Source organism: Daphnia magna, linkage group LG10 (genome assembly GCF_020631705.1).
Source record: "Daphnia magna isolate NIES linkage group LG10, ASM2063170v1.1, whole genome shotgun sequence".
In the NCBI taxonomy this organism is placed as follows: domain Eukaryota; kingdom Metazoa; phylum Arthropoda; class Branchiopoda; order Diplostraca; family Daphniidae; genus Daphnia; species Daphnia magna.
Window position 1 is genome coordinate 8,408,567 of NC_059191.1, and position 15,306 is coordinate 8,423,872.

Sequence of the window (15,306 nt, forward strand, 5' to 3'; positions counted from 1 at the left end):
TGGACGACTCAGTAACAGACGAAAAGAAGAAGTTTGAACCGCTTTGAACTCGATTGTCCGATTGTCGATTATTTTTTCTGTTATCCACTTTACGTGCATTTTGCTTGATCTTTATAGGTTGTAAACAAAATTAGGTGGATGGTAAGAAAATGAAGCGACAAAGAGCTAAGTCTACCGTAAAGAATCAACAAGTGAAAATATCAAAGTTTTTCCACGTCGCCACTCCTAGGACTGATTTGATGAATAATGTGGTGACGGAGGAAAATACTGGCAAACTTTCAAAGCCCATGAAGGTTATACATTTTTTTTTAAAAGGCTGTTATGTACATACATTCATAACCAAAATTATGTTCCCTATTGATATAGGTTGACATTCCATTTGGTATTAGCATCTTACAAAATGAACTGTGTGATGCAATTGCAGAAAGAAGCAATCCAAGTGGACCTTCTAGTGGTATACTAAAACTTCGAAAATTTGTTCATTCAGAGAACAGTAACTCAGATGAAGAGACAAGTGAAAAAATAGAAACAGAAACCCCATCTTCATGGCTAACAGCCACTATGCGTTCCAATCATCAGAGTATGCCAGCAACCATCAGCACTAGCTCGTCAAATCATGACAAATGCAGTCTGAAATTGACTCCTCTGGAACAACAAATTGTTGCTCTAAAGGAGGAGCATCCTGAACTTCTGCTTGTGGTTGAATGTGGTTACAAATTCCAGTTATTTGGAGAAGATGCTGATAGAGCTGGGACCATATTGAACATGGTGGCATATAAGAAAAACAATTTTCTTAGTTGCAGTTTTCCTCTCCATCGCCTTTTAGTTCATGTTAAGAAGTTAGTCGCACATGGATGCAAAGTTGGAATCGTTCGTCAAAAAGAAACCGCCGCTTTAAAGGCGATTGGCGATTCAAAGCATGCGCCTTTCAAAAGAAAATTGGATATGGTCTACACTAAAGCCACATTTATCAGTGACGATGATTGTGATGGTGTCGTTGACACTCTGAGTGTAGACATTCCGCTCTGTATGGTTTTCCTGGCTGAAGCATATGCCAAAACAGATGGAACAGTAGCTCAAATGGGAATTTTAGCGTTTTTCACGCAGGATAGTACAGTCGTTTTCGATCATTATCAAGATGATTGTGTTCGGAGTAGCTTGGAAAGTACTTGTAATTTTTTTAAATTTATTTTTTTAACTGCAATGCTTTATTTTCTAATACTCACGTTATTTTAGGTACTTTGACGCATCTTCAGCCATCTGAGATAGTGCTGCCCGACCGATGCGTCTCTGATCAAACGCTTAACTTGATTCGTCAATTTTCCACTCACAAATTGTCTAGCGGAGACTGCATTCGCACAGAATTTACGTCACGTCTTGATTGGACCTGCGCCTCGGAACTGCTTTTAAAAGTTTATTGCGATGATGCAGAAATGGTGGACAAATTGAAAGAGCTCCCCCCTGTCATTGTGTGCTGCCTTGCAATGGCCTACAACCACTTGAAAGAATTTAAGTTGGAGCAGTTAGTAAGCGCCATTAAGTAAGTGAAGAAACACCAATCATTTATTTCCTCTGCTAATTGTTGGTGTAACTAACCATCCTTTACATTTGATATATTTGATAGGAACGTGAAGCCCTACGAAGCTTTTCGAGACGATGTTTTACAAATGGTAAATTTCTTCTAGATTTAATTTGTATTTTATCTACAAGTAAGAATTCGCAGTAGGTATTTAAATCTGAAAATCCAATCATTTTAACCCTAGGATGGAAATTGTGTGCGAAATTTAAATCTGGTCCCCTTGACAAATGAAGCTGGTCCCCGACTTGCGGGTTCAGTGTTTCATATTGTTAATCGAACTAGGACAAAATTTGGGGCCAGGTACGGATAAAGCAGCATTCTCTACTTTTCTTGGAATTTAGAATAAATTTCCTCAACTTTTTTAGGCTTTTACGTTCTTGGCTGTTACGTCCTCTGGCTAAGCGTGCTTCCATTGAATCAAGATTAGAAGCAGTGGAATGGTTTGTTACGCATTGTGACGACCCCGAGATAGCACCGTTAAAAAAGTTGCTTAAAACTCTACCAGATTTGGAAAAGCAACTAACTGCAGTACAGTCAATTATTTGTTACAGAGTAATTCCTGCAATTTAAAAGATGCACGAATAATATGAAATAGGTTCTTCACACAAGGTCGAAGCCGGAAGAGTTCTTTGCTCTTTGCAAATCTTGGGAGCAAATCAAGATTTTGTCCACCCAACTCCAATCTCATTACCAGGAAACTTCCCCTTCGTCATTGAAACTCTTGTTAGAGACAGTTATAACTTCACTAGCAACAGTACATCTCTATGCCGAGCAATTGAATGAAGTCGCTGTAACTTCAAAGGAAAAAACTCGATTATTCAATCGTACCGATGACTATCCGCAAGTGGGTAATTAATTTGTTATGCCCATTATCTGTCTGTTTATCGTGTGCTTATTTATTTAACTCTTTACATTTTTCAGCTGTGCTAATGGAGAAGATTGATCAAACTGAAAGCCAACTTCATGTAAGTTACATCAATTATCGTACAAAGGCACTCGGGAAATCATATTTTTCTCGTAATTTTTATACTCGCATTGGTATCATTCAGGCATTGAAACCGTCTATTTGCAAAACAATCGGTATACTGGCGATGAATTATGTAACCGTATCAGGAGATGAATATTTAATTGAAGTGAAAAATGCCTTGGTTCGAGCAGTTCCTGCAACATGGATTAAAATTAGCGCGTTAGTAGTAAACGAAGTATATGAGTATGTTTCTATTAGATATATCGTCTGTATTTTAATAGGACGAAGCAATGTTGCCGATTTCGCAGTCCTGAAGTCCAGCAGCTTTTTGGAGAACTATGTTGCTTCAGAGAGTTGTTAAAAATTGCTGCGGATGACGCGTGGCTTCGATTTCAACGTCAAGTGGCCACCACGTCTCACACAGTTTTCAAAAAAGCTAACACAGCTATTGCCACGTTAGATTGCTTAATAGCTCTCGCTGAAGTGGCAAAATCAGAGAATTACACTAGGTTCGATGCTCATTGAAATTATGATTTGTTAAATTTTAACTTCAAAGTTTGCTGTACAGACCGACGTTCGTGGAAGAAGCCGGGGTACTTGATATTTCACAAGGACGCCACGCAATTTTGAGCCGCCTTATCCAGCAAACTTCCTCAATTGCTGAATATGTTGCAAATGACACAAAACTCAACAGTGACGGCGTTCGTTGCATGATCATCACCGGACCAAACATGGGTGGAAAATCCTGTCTACTCTTACAAGTGGGAATCATAGTTGTCCTGGCTCAAGTTGGTTCCTTTGTTCCAGCCAAACAGGCAAGTCTCAGTATTTTCAAATCAATTTTTATCAGGTAAGATGGCACTTAAATTTCTATACTTCAAGTTTTCTGCTGCATTGCTTCTCTTATCATTTCTGATAACCTAGAATGGGGTTGCATGACGAAATATATGCAGGCAGAAGCACGTTTTTTATGGAGATGATGGAAACGTCTGCCATTCTCCGTCGTTGTACAACACGCTCTTTGGTTATCATCGATGAATTGGGTCGAGGAACAGGAACCCATGACGGCAGTGCCATAGCGTTTGCAACTCTTAAATATTTGGTGGAAGAGGTATGTTAATCTTTCCATAGATTTAATTGCAATATTTGTTTATATGCGCATTGTTTTACAGGTAAAGTGTCTAACGCTTTTTGTAACGCACTACCCAGCAGTTGTCCAGTTACAAAGCGACACCCCAAACAACGTGGCCAATTATCATATGGGGTATTTGCTGGAAGATGCGGCTGCAGATAATGGTAAACTAATGAAGTACCATTTACTGAAATGGCCATTCATTTAACGCTATTTTAAGTAGAAAAACGTGACGGCGATAACCAAGAACTGGTCTTCTTGTATACGTTGACTCTCGGAACCTGCCCTAAAAGTTTTGGTTTAAATGTTGCTCGTCTTGCCGGCTTTCAGTCGAGCATTACTGCTAGGGCTAAATTTAAGTCAGAATCGTTTTTTAGTAACGCGGAATCTCAACGGTAGCTTATGCAACAAATTTTCCTTAAAGGTTAATTTACTTTCATCATTCTATTTAATAGGTGTCAGGTAGCTGAACTGAAAAACATCTTTTACAGAAATAATAGTGAGTAAATTTTCAACCATTCCTTATTGTTTGTCCCATCTGTTTTCCCATCGTTGCTGTTGAGCTTGATTTATCCTAATATTGATACGTAAACTATACGAACAAATAACACAGAATGTTTCTTTGTCATCACCTTCACCTTCCTTCATTTACCTTTTCTTTCGGCATGAATGGCTGCAAAAATGAAACTATATATAAAGCGAAAAACATTGCCCAAAGGCAAACCGTCCTGGCAGTCTAGTTACTACAATTTATTTGTTCATTGTTGACTGTTACGTGATTAGAGCAGATGACATCAGGTGGATGCATAGTCTTTTGGCATTGACATTGTTGTTACAACTTTCTGACAGACACTGAATTATGCAAGGGAAAATGAGTAATCATTTTGAAAATCGATTCGGGACGAGTACACCAGAGACGAAGCAACTCGTCTATCAGTTTTGAATAATGCAACTCCTTCAAGGGCGAAAAAACCACTTTGGGAGTAATCATGCAAAGTATTACACAAGACTGTTCATGACTAGGATATGGCAAGACATGTACATGTTCACAAATGTTTTCTACAAATTTGGGAAGGTTAGCAGGATATTTTTGCTTCAATTTTCTACAGATGGTTTCGTATAGCTGAGGGCTCTCAGAACATGCTTTAACCATCCATGATTCAACTAGACCTTTCTCCAATTTTGTGTTCAATCTTTCACAGTAGGTGTCCAATACCTTTGAATGGTACGCAAATATACGTTCAAGGGTAGCTGTTTTTAGATCAATACGTCCTATACAAATATATTATTTAAAACATACAAGCTGTACGGATAAATAATCAAATAAGGAGAAAGAATTTTCGCGTATGAGAGTTTCTTTGTTAGTATATCGATTCCCTTATACAAGCTACGTTCATATTACAATATTTGAGCCAGCAAGCAGTTTACTCTAGTAGTATATAAATTCTTGGAAATACAAGAACAACTCCCAGTATATAGCATGATCTAATACAGCCATTTATCAACTTACTTAATTAAAAGATCAAGACAAACTTGAATATGGGTTCAGGAAAGTATCCCAGAAAATTATAAAATATGATTTGCTGACTCAGCTAGATACTGGGAGGAAAAAATTTATAAATACTTTCTTACCAGAATCTGGCATCATAAGGATCTTGGTTAGAATACTGGAGGCATCATCCAATAGAAAAATGTTGTCCAGAACCTGCTCAGTATGTTGAGATTTTCCTGGGTAATCAACACTTGTCTCCAGAATAGCATGTAGAACAAATATTAACTCCTTGTTTGAAAGCTTATCAACCTTTTGATTTAATTTTGCCAATCCAAATCCAAAGGCATCAACAGCAGAGTTGACTGATATTTGGCTCAGCCATTTTTCTTGATATGATATTTGTGTTTTCTTAAAGCTTGCGGTGTGTAAAAAAGCTTGCTGGAGGAATTAAAAAAGTTTAAAGCTATAAGTTAAATTGGGTTTCTGAAACATCCTACCAATTGAACTTTTGCCCCGAGTGGTAAATTTTCTTTACAGAAGTTGTTTCCAATGGAGTACATCTCACGACTCAGATCCTCTACCACAAGCTCATCTGAGCTTTTTGTCAAAATTCCCATGTTGAACATTTGGTCAGGTTCACGTTCCTAGTTAGGCTATTTAGTGCAAAAATTTTGATCTTTCGTTATCTTATTTTTCGCGTTTTTTAGGGAATTCCAGTTGCATAACTCAAAATCAAATTAAACCTCTATTTTGTTACACGATTTTCTCCGTTTGTTACAAACCCGAAATTCATAGTCCTTAGAAACTTTGACCGTCAAAAGTGTTAGCTTTATTCAAAAGTTGAAACATTCAAAACAAGGACAAAAGGCCATTATTATGAATTAAAACGTAACATTATCGTTCAACAGATGGCGTAAAAATTCGTCAACAACATGTAAAAGAAATACAGGCAAAACCCATTGGTCGTTATTGTTAATTTGTTACTGTCGTCGTCAAAGAGGTGGTATTCTTAAATGCTATGATTGCAAATAATACTCTTACACATTGTTTGCATTTACAGAAGAAGAGGTTTGCTCTATAAAATCTGTACAGGATTAGTAAAATGGAAAATAACCAAATTGAACTTGGTGATGGTAAAAATTCAGCATTTTTTATTAAGACATAATAATATTGGATTGGACTTTGCAACACTTTGCATAGCCATTTAATACTTACGTTTTTGAAAATTACGGCAAAAATAATTTTGTTTTCTGAATAACCTAGGGGATGATAGTAGCGGATCACTATCATACCATGATATTTCTGATCATGAAGATGATTCTTCTGAATTGTCTGAAGATGAACAAATAAACAACATTGATGATATTCCAGTGCCAGAGGAGGATAACGCTGAAGGTGAAAACCTAGTCGGTGATCATCTTGTAAGCTAAGGAAACAATTAATTGAAACCAGATTACCTTTGTAATTTTCTCATAATTTATAGTATCTAGGCGCCATGGAAGAAGTTAGAGGAAGAACTCTCCTAGATGAAGATAGCATTGTTGAAATGCCTGTAGTAGTCCAAGATGGATTGATATGTGTTCCAGGACAGATCCTTCCCTTAACAATATCACATCCTCATATTATAGCAATGATGAGACAGGTAATTGAAGGCAACCACATTTTTGGCATACTGTCTTTCAGGTGAGTAAATACAAAGTAAAGTTCATTTTCAAAAAAAGAATTAAGTAACATATTGGTAGGCCATTTGAGCCACACATAAATAATGCAAAGTACAAGATTGGAGCGACAGCCGAAATCTATGAATATGGAGAAGAGGCAGAGGGTTTTGAATCGGGTTTCGGCTTCAGAATAAAAGCCAGGATACGTCAACGTATAAAAGTTATTCAAGCTCGAAGGCAAATCGATGGGTCTGTTAGCATTCATTGTGCCATAATAATTAATTTATGTTTTGAAACAGTTTCATAAACATTTTATAAATGTTCCCTCCTTTCAGAATTATCATTGCACGGGTACAGATTCTACCCGAAATGGAAGTGTCTGACTCGCTATATTGCTGCCGTTCGTACAGCATAGATAAACATCGACTGTCTCCGGCAACCTCGTCGAATATTTCTATTGCGTCCTTGCTATCCAAAAAACGAATCTATGACTTGCAGTATAAAATACCCTATTCCATCTGGCCTTCATGGGTTCATCGTTCGTATGATCTTCAATTTGTAGCACAGCGCGTGCTTCTCGAGCTGAGAACATCGATTTTTGTCGATGTCGGATCCGGGTCAATCGTCCCTAGAAATCCAATTGATCTTTCGTATTGGGTTATTCAAAATTTACCACTGGACGATGACCTCAGACTTCAGCTCCTGAGTATTAATAATCCTAACCAGAGATTGCGGGCAGAACTTTCAGTCCTTCAACGAGTAAGATTATAAAAACAGTTGCTCGTTTCGTTTGTTAATATAATTTTATTTCTTTCAGTGTGAATTTCTGTGTTGTCGAGAGTGCGATTATGCCGTTGCTCGCCAAACGGATGTTTTTGCCATGTCAAAAGAGGGTCCGCAGGGCGTCTACGTGAATCCTTTTGGACATGTCCACGAAACTGTTACTGTTCATCGCGTCGATGGCTTGTCTGTCACTACACCACCATCAACTGAATTCAGCTGGTTCCCTGGGTAATCAAGAGTTTCCATGTTGTCAGTACAATATATATCTATACCATCATGGATTATCTATATAGTTACGCGTGGTCAATCGTCGAGTGCTCCTATTGTCACAGTCACATGGGCTGGCTGTTTACTGCAAACGATCGTCACTTGCAGCCAGCAAGCTTTTGGGGATTATGCCGAAGATCTCTTAAGCCAAGACTGAAAGCGAATGACGAAAGCGAATTTGTTGTTGTCGTGTAAATCAAGAAAAAAAAAAAAAAAAAAAAAAAAAAAAAGAGGAAAAGGAAAGAAACTCTTTCGTCTCTAATGATGTCGCTGCTTCTTTAATTTTGGATACATTAAGAATTATCCAGCTAATGCACTGTTTTTGGACATTTATGGAGTAATTTTCCTTCCTTTTTGTGATCGAATACGATCCTCATCGCATTTTTGTTATAATGGAAAAGAATTTCGCGTTTAACATATATTTTAATATTTGGCCCTTTCGCTTTTTTGACGTTTTCGGAAAACGTCTGTAGTTCTGGCAACGTTTTAATTAAAAGCTAGCAGAAACCTAGACTATTTATCATGTCTGAAGATGGCTGCGTCATGCTGGAATAAAAAAGTACATCGTTAATGCGAAAAGAAATATCGAAGTGTTGCAGGGTTTTAATTTAAGTTCCGCTTCAACGCTCCAACTTCATTATTGCACGGTAACCAATATTTATCTCTTGAATCTTCTGATCTTTTTAATAAATCTTCATTAGCATCTAAGTCGATTATTTATTAACACTGATTTTTACATTGTGTCTTGGCATGGAACATTGGAACAGCTTATACAGTCAAGTTCCTTCTACCATTGGTAAAATCTGTAGAATTATAAGAATTCCTGAAATACAGATTTTGTTTGCCTTATAAAATTTGACCTAGTCCTATTACAGTGTTGCTAGAAAATTCTGCATGCATAGAGAGCTCTTATTGGGATTTACAGTTTATCCAGACATAATGTTGATCATCTTATTTTGAACAGGATGGAGGCAAGCAGGTGGCCTACAAGGAAATTAATAATGGAACAGGATAAAACTCTGAGCACCATACTTGTTCAATTGAAGATACCATGGTTGATCACTATTAGCTATTCAGTGTTTGTTACTTCGTATATTGATGAATCCAGAGAAATTACTTGAGACTACTGTGCAATGGTGTAGCTTTTGTAATTCTTTTGTTATTAGATTGCCATCAATTATGTATTCCTTGATTGAGGTAAATCAGGGCAGATATTTCCATGCTAATAATTTGACTACCTTTTTTTACTAATGCTTAGCACAATTTTTTAAATAATACACAAGACGTACCTACATACTCACAAAATTGAATATATATCCGGTAGCTAAAAAAATTAACATGTCCGGAAACAGGGCATCTTTCTCGATGGCTGGTCCAGCGGTTTACACTCTGTCTTTGGAAAGCTGGCTGAGGTACGAGACAAGTCTCTTGTTATGGTAATGTTTAATAAAAATCTGAATTATGACCTTGTCTTTCTACAGGGCGTCATTACCACTTGTGAAGGACATTCCAATTGAAATAGGACATATTGGTTGAAATTTCCACCGCATTTTGCGTGGAAACATGGTGCGTTAGGTAAAAAAACACATCATCTGCAGGAAAGCTTAATGTGGCTGCTTGACGTCAAGGTAAGGTGCGCTTTTCCACTCATTCGCAATCTCATCTCCTACTTTATTGTACAAATTTTTTATGGTGCACCGCCTTTCTATACAATTATAAGTAATACCTCACGCTAAGGTTCACCTTTTAAGCCAAAACACATTAAGAAGTATTTCAACCATTCTGAAACAGCTAGGAAACCGTCCACCAAGAAAAATTCTTTCAGAAAGTGTTAGTAATTCGAAATAAGATAAATAAAAACTGGACAACTTATTTCACCAACATGATAGAGCATATATTACAAATTAAAGTCTAGATTTTAAAAAAATTATTTGAAAAATCTTAACGTTCAATTTTGATCTTAAATTGAAAAAAAAAATTATTCGTGCTTATTGCGAGTATACAAAATGAGGTATTTGTTAGAAGAGACGATAGAGATAATGTCACTTTGTAATACGTAAAAAAGATTGGTCCTCGAATCATCTTATCGTCCAAATCTCATAATATATGTCATAATACGCGCTGAAGGATGGATGGCTGTGGAAAGAGTTCAGAAAAAAAAATAACTTAAAAAGAGCGTTCAATGAGCTGCACTTCCAAGGTACAACAGAGAATTGCGATATGTAGGCTTCCGTCAAAGGGTCTATTTGTATCATAACAGAAATCCTTGTAAGCAAAATTGCAAAGGACTCGGTAACCAAAAATTAGTACAAAGAAAAAAGAAAAAAAATGTATAGGTATACGTGAAGGCTTCGTTGAATGTTACGGCTTAGTAAAGATGACGTTTACAGAACTGAAATAGTAACGCATTCACATAAGAAAAAAGAATTTAGTGAATTGGTTATTCACAAAGCTAACGTAACACATTCATTACTGAGCAGAGGCTCAGTCCGTGTACCCCAAGCCACATCTTTGCCTTAGTTCTTGTCCGTTTGATTATCCCTTTTATAATTTAGGGATTTATGCTTTTTATTATTTAATTGCCTCTTATTGTGAGGGAAGATCTAATTAGACTGGTGCGCCAAAATAAATAAATTTGCGCATCATACTGGCACGCCAGCTGAAACCTATCACTAGTTGAGATGTACACCTCCTCAACGACATCTATTAAGTACTATTCAGACTAGGGCTCTTTTTAGAAAATGGTTGTTGCATGAAAAAACATGCTACATTTAATGCGCATTAGTAGATAGAACTTTTAACGCTGATTTTGGTGGTGTACTGTTTTTATTTATCAAACTATTTTTTCTAGGCTTAAATAATTTTTGATGTTAAAAAAAAAAACCGCCATGTTTGGTGGACGATAAAAAATTTTTGACGAGTTATTAGCAGGAACACTCCAAAAGTTAGTATTACGTAAGTAAAAACGCTGTACATAATAAGTAATACGCAGAAAAATCGCTGATTCTGAACGTACCTTTACCATGGTATAAAAATTTAAAGTTAAAGTTAAACTATTATACCATGCCTTTCCTGAAGGTCTGTAGCTGTTACCCGCTGGCCGCTGCAACCTTAGAATGTCAGAAAAGGACGACTTGAGCACTTGACTAGTTTGCAGAGCAGACGAAATATTTAAATAATCAAAATTTTTTAGTTCACGTGGTTTTGGTTACTTTTGGCGTTTATTGTCTAATTCGTTTTTGGTTTAGTTTGCTGACATGGAGTCGAAAAGTTTTGGACTGTCGCTTTTGCAGTGCTACTCTGATGATGATGAAAAGACCAATTCAGGAAATGATGACGAAATTAAGTCTAACGAGAACGATTTCTTACAACAGAGTCATGCCATCGTATATATTTTCAAATATTTTATGTTTTCATTTTGCCCAAGTTAATCATTCTATATGTTAGACAGATGCACAGGATTCCAGCATCATAAAAAATGAAGAAAGTGTAAAACCTATGGTGGTAGATTTGTCATCTGTCTCTGATAGTCAAATTTCAGCTATGCCTGATACAACGTAATCAAATTTTTTTTCCTTTTTTAAAATAGTATTTATCAGTATAGAAAAATAGGGGTTCATATCTTATGTTCTAATTTCAGGCAAAGGTCTGCCCTGCAGTTTCCTCATGTTTACAGAGACAATTGTAGAAATAATGATTCAGAAAGTGATTCTAGTAGTGATGAAAGCTGTGTTACTGCTCCAGTCGAAGTAGATTTGGATGCAAGTGTAGAAGAGGATGAAAACATTGGTGGAGCAAATAACAAGGGATATGGTGCTAATAACTGCAAATCCAAAATGCTTGAAGACTTAGGCATCCTTGACTTGGCACCTCTCGAGGCCTTAAAGATTTCAGTCCCAGAAGAAGAATGCATACCAATTGGAGTTGTGCATAAAATAATTGATCCATTGGTAATTGTTTCAGCCAAAAAGGGGTGTCCAGCTATAGATTTAGATTCAGCTTTATTCCTTGATCATGGAAAAACATTCCTTGGACAAGTATTTGATGTGTTTGGGCAGGTCAGCGAACCAATGTATATGGTAAAAAGAAATTTCCTTTAGCTTTTCAAATTTTTAGTCACTTAACTTCCAAATATTCTGTGCAGATACGTTTTAATTCTTTGCAACACATTTTGGAACAAGGAATTGAAGTAGGGATGGAAGTATACTTTGCCCCACGGACCCGTCATACGGCTTTTGTTTTCGTTGACGCTCTTTTTAAGCAAAAGGGGAGTGATGCTTCATGGGAAAATGATCAGGAACCACCAGAGGGGTGCGTCGATTATTCCGACGATGAACAAGAGCGTCGGGCAAAAGCGGCGCATCGTCTTAAAAAGAAACCTCGTAATAATACTGAAGAAGCGTCAACAAATCCATGCAAGAAACGCCAAGACAAAGTTCAATCGTACTAGAGGTCGAGATCCAGTAATAATGCAACCCCAAGTGAATCCGTTTTACATGCTACCACCTCCAGGTTATCCCCCATGTTACCCTCCTCCTGATCCCAATTACCCGAACCTAGTTCATAATTTTACTCCCGATGCTTCTGTTTCGAATACGGAGCAATTATTAGCACCTTCGCCCTACGTTTATCCGCCTGCTGTACCTCTGGCTGAAAACGCCTCACTTACTCAACCAAGTGTTGACACAGATAAGCCCGCATCTCAGCCAAATGATCAAATTTCACCTCCCCAGCCTGAAGGTTCGAGTCAAAATTTGAAATAGTGACCTAATTCGACATTTTTCACAAAAAAACGCTTTCAAGAAAACCGCTGCTGAAATCTCAGCCTGAAATGCAGAGAACCCTGAAAATATACCGTTTAATTTCAAATTACAAAATATTTTCTAACCAATTTTTATGAAATATGGCCGTCAATGACAAATTAGGCGTACACTGTTTGCATACAAAGTAGGATATAACTTAACTTCAAAGCAGTTTCGCGTATGTTTTCTTTCCAAGGATATGGCTCAACATTTAAAGGACGCATCTTCGTGATAATTGTATTCTGCGTCATGTTTATTAGGCACGTTTTTCGTTTTCAAATTCTCATCATACACAAAAGGCCTGTGCAGTTGCTCAATAGATGGCTACAAATCAAACCTAACTTTGTCCTAAGGGTATTTTCTACTTTCTCGTTTCTGTGTGTAGTGGTTGTTCACGGAGAAGAATTTAGGTCTTGTTTGCGAGAAAAATTATACATCTAGAAACTGTACGATCTCTTTCTGAGGTGGAAAACTGCTAGTGGAAGTATAAAACATTATGGAACGCAATATGGCTGCCCTTACTACAACTTCGTCTTGTCAAGTAAGTTGATAACGATATTGCATTGTAGAAGTCTAGAGTCTTATTCTTGGTTTTGGTATGTGTCACCTATCAACCTAAGGGCCTAAGCATTGACGTAAGTCTAATCGTCGTCTATAAATATTATACAAAATTTTTCTTTTCGTTTTCAACGTCTACATTAATATAGAACATAATATTTTTGTATCAGTTGATTCTGAATATTAGTTAGTAAACACAAAACTGCTTATGAATTATGATGTTTATCTTTTTCCTCTATATTTTATTGGATGTCAGGGAGCTCATGGAACAGCTGAAGCTATTGAACCACTGTTAGCACCATCTGATGATCCACCACCCTTCACATTGACGGTTATCGATGAAGGATTGGTATGACTAACTTTTTGTTAAAGACTGAACAAACCAGTTTTGTAACTTCTAATGTATTGCAGGGTCAGGTATTAGGAAATGGAGCTGGGCCATCAAAAACTGAAGATATGGAACCACCAGCATATGATGTGGCAATAAAGTTGCCTACATATGAAGAAGCTCAGCAAGAGAAAATGATTGCTGAACAGCAGCATCGTTATCCTCATTCTGTGGATCCACGCTTGGCACCTCCTGGCCCTGGAAACTATAATTTTATGTCGCCATTTTCACACCCTGTGGGTGCTGAATCCCAGTTTGATTCGAACACTGCTGAGCTTGCCCTGGGAACTGATGTTTACTTTTTTGCATCATTTTTAAGTAAGTGAACTTATGTAATTATTTAGTCTTACAAAGTAGCTAGTTTGTTTGATAGCTTTACAGAGTACCAATTTTATTTCCTTTAAAAGATTTTAGATTCCCAATTAATTATCGAAAATATGTTAATTGTCCTTGTCTGCTTGTATATTTATGGCAGAAACAGTTTTGTGATAGAGGGGAACCCCTTATATCTCTTTCATGCAGCACTGTCTAGGATTTTAGAGATAATCTACCCACAGCTAAAGTAAAAGTACTATGTTTGTAATCTTAAAACCATCAAAATATCAAAGTAGAGACCAACAGGAAATAATAATGGAAAGCCAATACTATTCTATGCGCTTATCGCATAGAATACGAGTCTCCGGTTCTAATAATCGCGATACAAGTCACTGACCTAATGGAATAAAAAAAACCATTCGTTGTTTGCATGTATATTTTTCAGTTGCATTTCTTTTCAACTGGATTGGATTTCTCCTGTTAATGTGCGCTTGTCACACTGTTGCTGGGCGTTATGGTGCGCTTGCTGGATTCGGTCTTTCGCTTGCGAAATGGACTTTAATAGTGAAACATTCCACGGATTTGGCGTCCAATGACAACAATTGGCTGTGGTGGTTAATCATGGCTTTCGGTGAGTTAAATTTCTATTTGATTTTAAGTGCCTCTTTAGGACTGCGTATTACTTTACAGGTGTTCTCATCTGCGTGCGTGCCGTTATTCAATATTTGTGTATCAAGAGAGAATGGCATCGCCTTTCACGTGCTGCCCAGGAACGTGTTGTTTTCTTTTACTAATAGAAGTGAGACAGCTGAAATCTCAAGAACTTTTAAGAGACCGATTGAAAAACCCTCGCGTTTCCATCCGATCATCTGCTTTTTTTCTTAATGTTGTATGGCAACAACCTGGTTGATATTCTTTCCACACCGATTCGCTATTTTTCATAGGTGGTTTCTATCAGCATCTGAATTGTTTCGATCGCCACGCCAACCCATATTATATATATATATAAATAGTTTAGCCACTTTAGCGGGTCAGGCAGTTTTTAATCTTGTTTTAAATGAACGCGTTCATCAACAGACGATCGTGCTAGAGTTTGCATGTTGATAAGATCCAATGCTGCGTGGCTTCTGGGTAGTTCAAAACATGGCGAATCTTTGGCAGTGTGATTGAAATTAATTGAAGCTAACAGCGTCTTATTTGTGATTTTACTTTATCATTCAATTTGTAGTCGGACTATCGGCCAATCAATAAAGACTGGTCTGTTTGTTTTATTGGTGTCGTAACAATATACCGTCGTGGACTAACTGGATTAAATTTTCATCACATGAACAGTATCATAAATAAGCTTTTTCAAATCAAGCC

General features: G+C 37.1%; 5 protein-coding genes and 1 long non-coding RNA gene across 13 annotated transcripts; 4 read left to right on the plus strand and 2 right to left on the minus strand.

Moving 5' to 3' along the window:
- The first annotated feature begins 6 nt into the window (after nt 1–6).
- Nucleotides 7–4,309, plus strand: LOC116932357 (DNA mismatch repair protein Msh3). 5 transcript variants are annotated; one of them, XM_032940145.2, is made up of 15 exons: nt 7–293; nt 367–1,171; nt 1,237–1,540; nt 1,625–1,670; nt 1,764–1,879; nt 1,945–2,107; nt 2,175–2,427; nt 2,501–2,544; nt 2,629–2,765; nt 2,828–3,055; nt 3,115–3,396; nt 3,471–3,657; nt 3,719–3,842; nt 3,899–4,073; nt 4,134–4,309. In XM_032940145.2, the coding sequence occupies exons 1-15, from the start codon at nt 150–152 to the stop codon at nt 4,183–4,185; spliced, it is 3,060 nt and encodes a 1,019-aa protein (XP_032796036.2). In that variant the 5' UTR covers nt 7–149; the 3' UTR covers nt 4,186–4,309. The 5 variants fall into 5 exon arrangements, with proteins under 5 accessions (XP_032796036.2, XP_032796037.2, XP_032796038.2 ...); XM_032940146.2 differs by having other exon boundaries at nt 3,902–4,073; XM_032940147.2 differs by having other exon boundaries at nt 367–1,165.
- A 104-nt stretch (nt 4,310–4,413) lies between these two features.
- LOC116932363 lies at nt 4,414–6,030 on the minus strand. Of its 2 annotated transcripts, none has more exons than XM_032940159.2 (3): nt 5,668–6,030; nt 5,311–5,608; nt 4,414–4,950 (listed from the first exon to the last, which is right to left on the minus strand). In XM_032940159.2, the coding sequence occupies exons 1-3, from the start codon at nt 5,794–5,796 to the stop codon at nt 4,511–4,513; spliced, it is 867 nt and encodes a 288-aa protein (XP_032796050.2). In that variant the 5' UTR covers nt 5,797–6,030; the 3' UTR covers nt 4,414–4,510. The 2 variants fall into 2 exon arrangements, with proteins under 2 accessions (XP_032796050.2, XP_045036053.1); XM_045180118.1 differs by having other exon boundaries at nt 4,757–4,894; nt 5,668–6,029.
- A 72-nt stretch (nt 6,031–6,102) lies between these two features.
- On the plus strand, nt 6,103–8,113 carry LOC116932359 (protein cereblon). The gene is made up of 8 exons (XM_032940151.2): nt 6,103–6,170; nt 6,231–6,303; nt 6,434–6,591; nt 6,654–6,853; nt 6,913–7,080; nt 7,167–7,590; nt 7,649–7,842; nt 7,908–8,113. The coding sequence occupies exons 2-8, from the start codon at nt 6,273–6,275 to the stop codon at nt 8,074–8,076; spliced, it is 1,344 nt and encodes a 447-aa protein (XP_032796042.2). The 5' UTR covers nt 6,103–6,170; nt 6,231–6,272; the 3' UTR covers nt 8,077–8,113.
- A 93-nt stretch (nt 8,114–8,206) lies between these two features.
- Nucleotides 8,207–10,483, minus strand: LOC116932370. Its single transcript, XR_004399525.2, has 2 exons — nt 9,608–10,483; nt 8,207–9,550 (listed from the first exon to the last, which is right to left on the minus strand). It is a non-coding gene; the product is annotated as an uncharacterized LOC116932370 (long non-coding RNA).
- Nucleotides 10,484–10,687: 204 nt separating this feature from the next.
- On the plus strand, nt 10,688–12,533 carry LOC116932361 (H/ACA ribonucleoprotein complex non-core subunit NAF1). 3 transcript variants are annotated; one of them, XM_032940155.2, is made up of 5 exons: nt 10,688–10,836; nt 11,130–11,267; nt 11,329–11,438; nt 11,522–11,960; nt 12,026–12,533. In XM_032940155.2, exons 2-5 carry the CDS (start codon nt 11,139–11,141, stop codon nt 12,329–12,331), a joined length of 984 nt encoding a protein of 327 aa, XP_032796046.2. In that variant the 5' UTR covers nt 10,688–10,836; nt 11,130–11,138; the 3' UTR covers nt 12,332–12,533. The 3 variants fall into 3 exon arrangements, with proteins under 3 accessions (XP_032796046.2, XP_032796044.2, XP_032796048.2); XM_032940153.2 differs by having other exon boundaries at nt 10,768–10,907; nt 10,960–11,267; XM_032940157.2 differs by having other exon boundaries at nt 10,768–10,907; nt 10,960–11,267; nt 11,333–11,438.
- A 483-nt stretch (nt 12,534–13,016) lies between these two features.
- On the plus strand, nt 13,017–15,248 carry LOC116932364 (NEDD4 family-interacting protein 1). The gene is made up of 5 exons (XM_032940160.2): nt 13,017–13,224; nt 13,498–13,590; nt 13,653–13,947; nt 14,390–14,575; nt 14,635–15,248. Exons 1-5 carry the CDS (start codon nt 13,180–13,182, stop codon nt 14,736–14,738), a joined length of 723 nt encoding a protein of 240 aa, XP_032796051.2. The 5' UTR covers nt 13,017–13,179; the 3' UTR covers nt 14,739–15,248.
- Nucleotides 15,249–15,306: the final 58 nt, after the last annotated feature.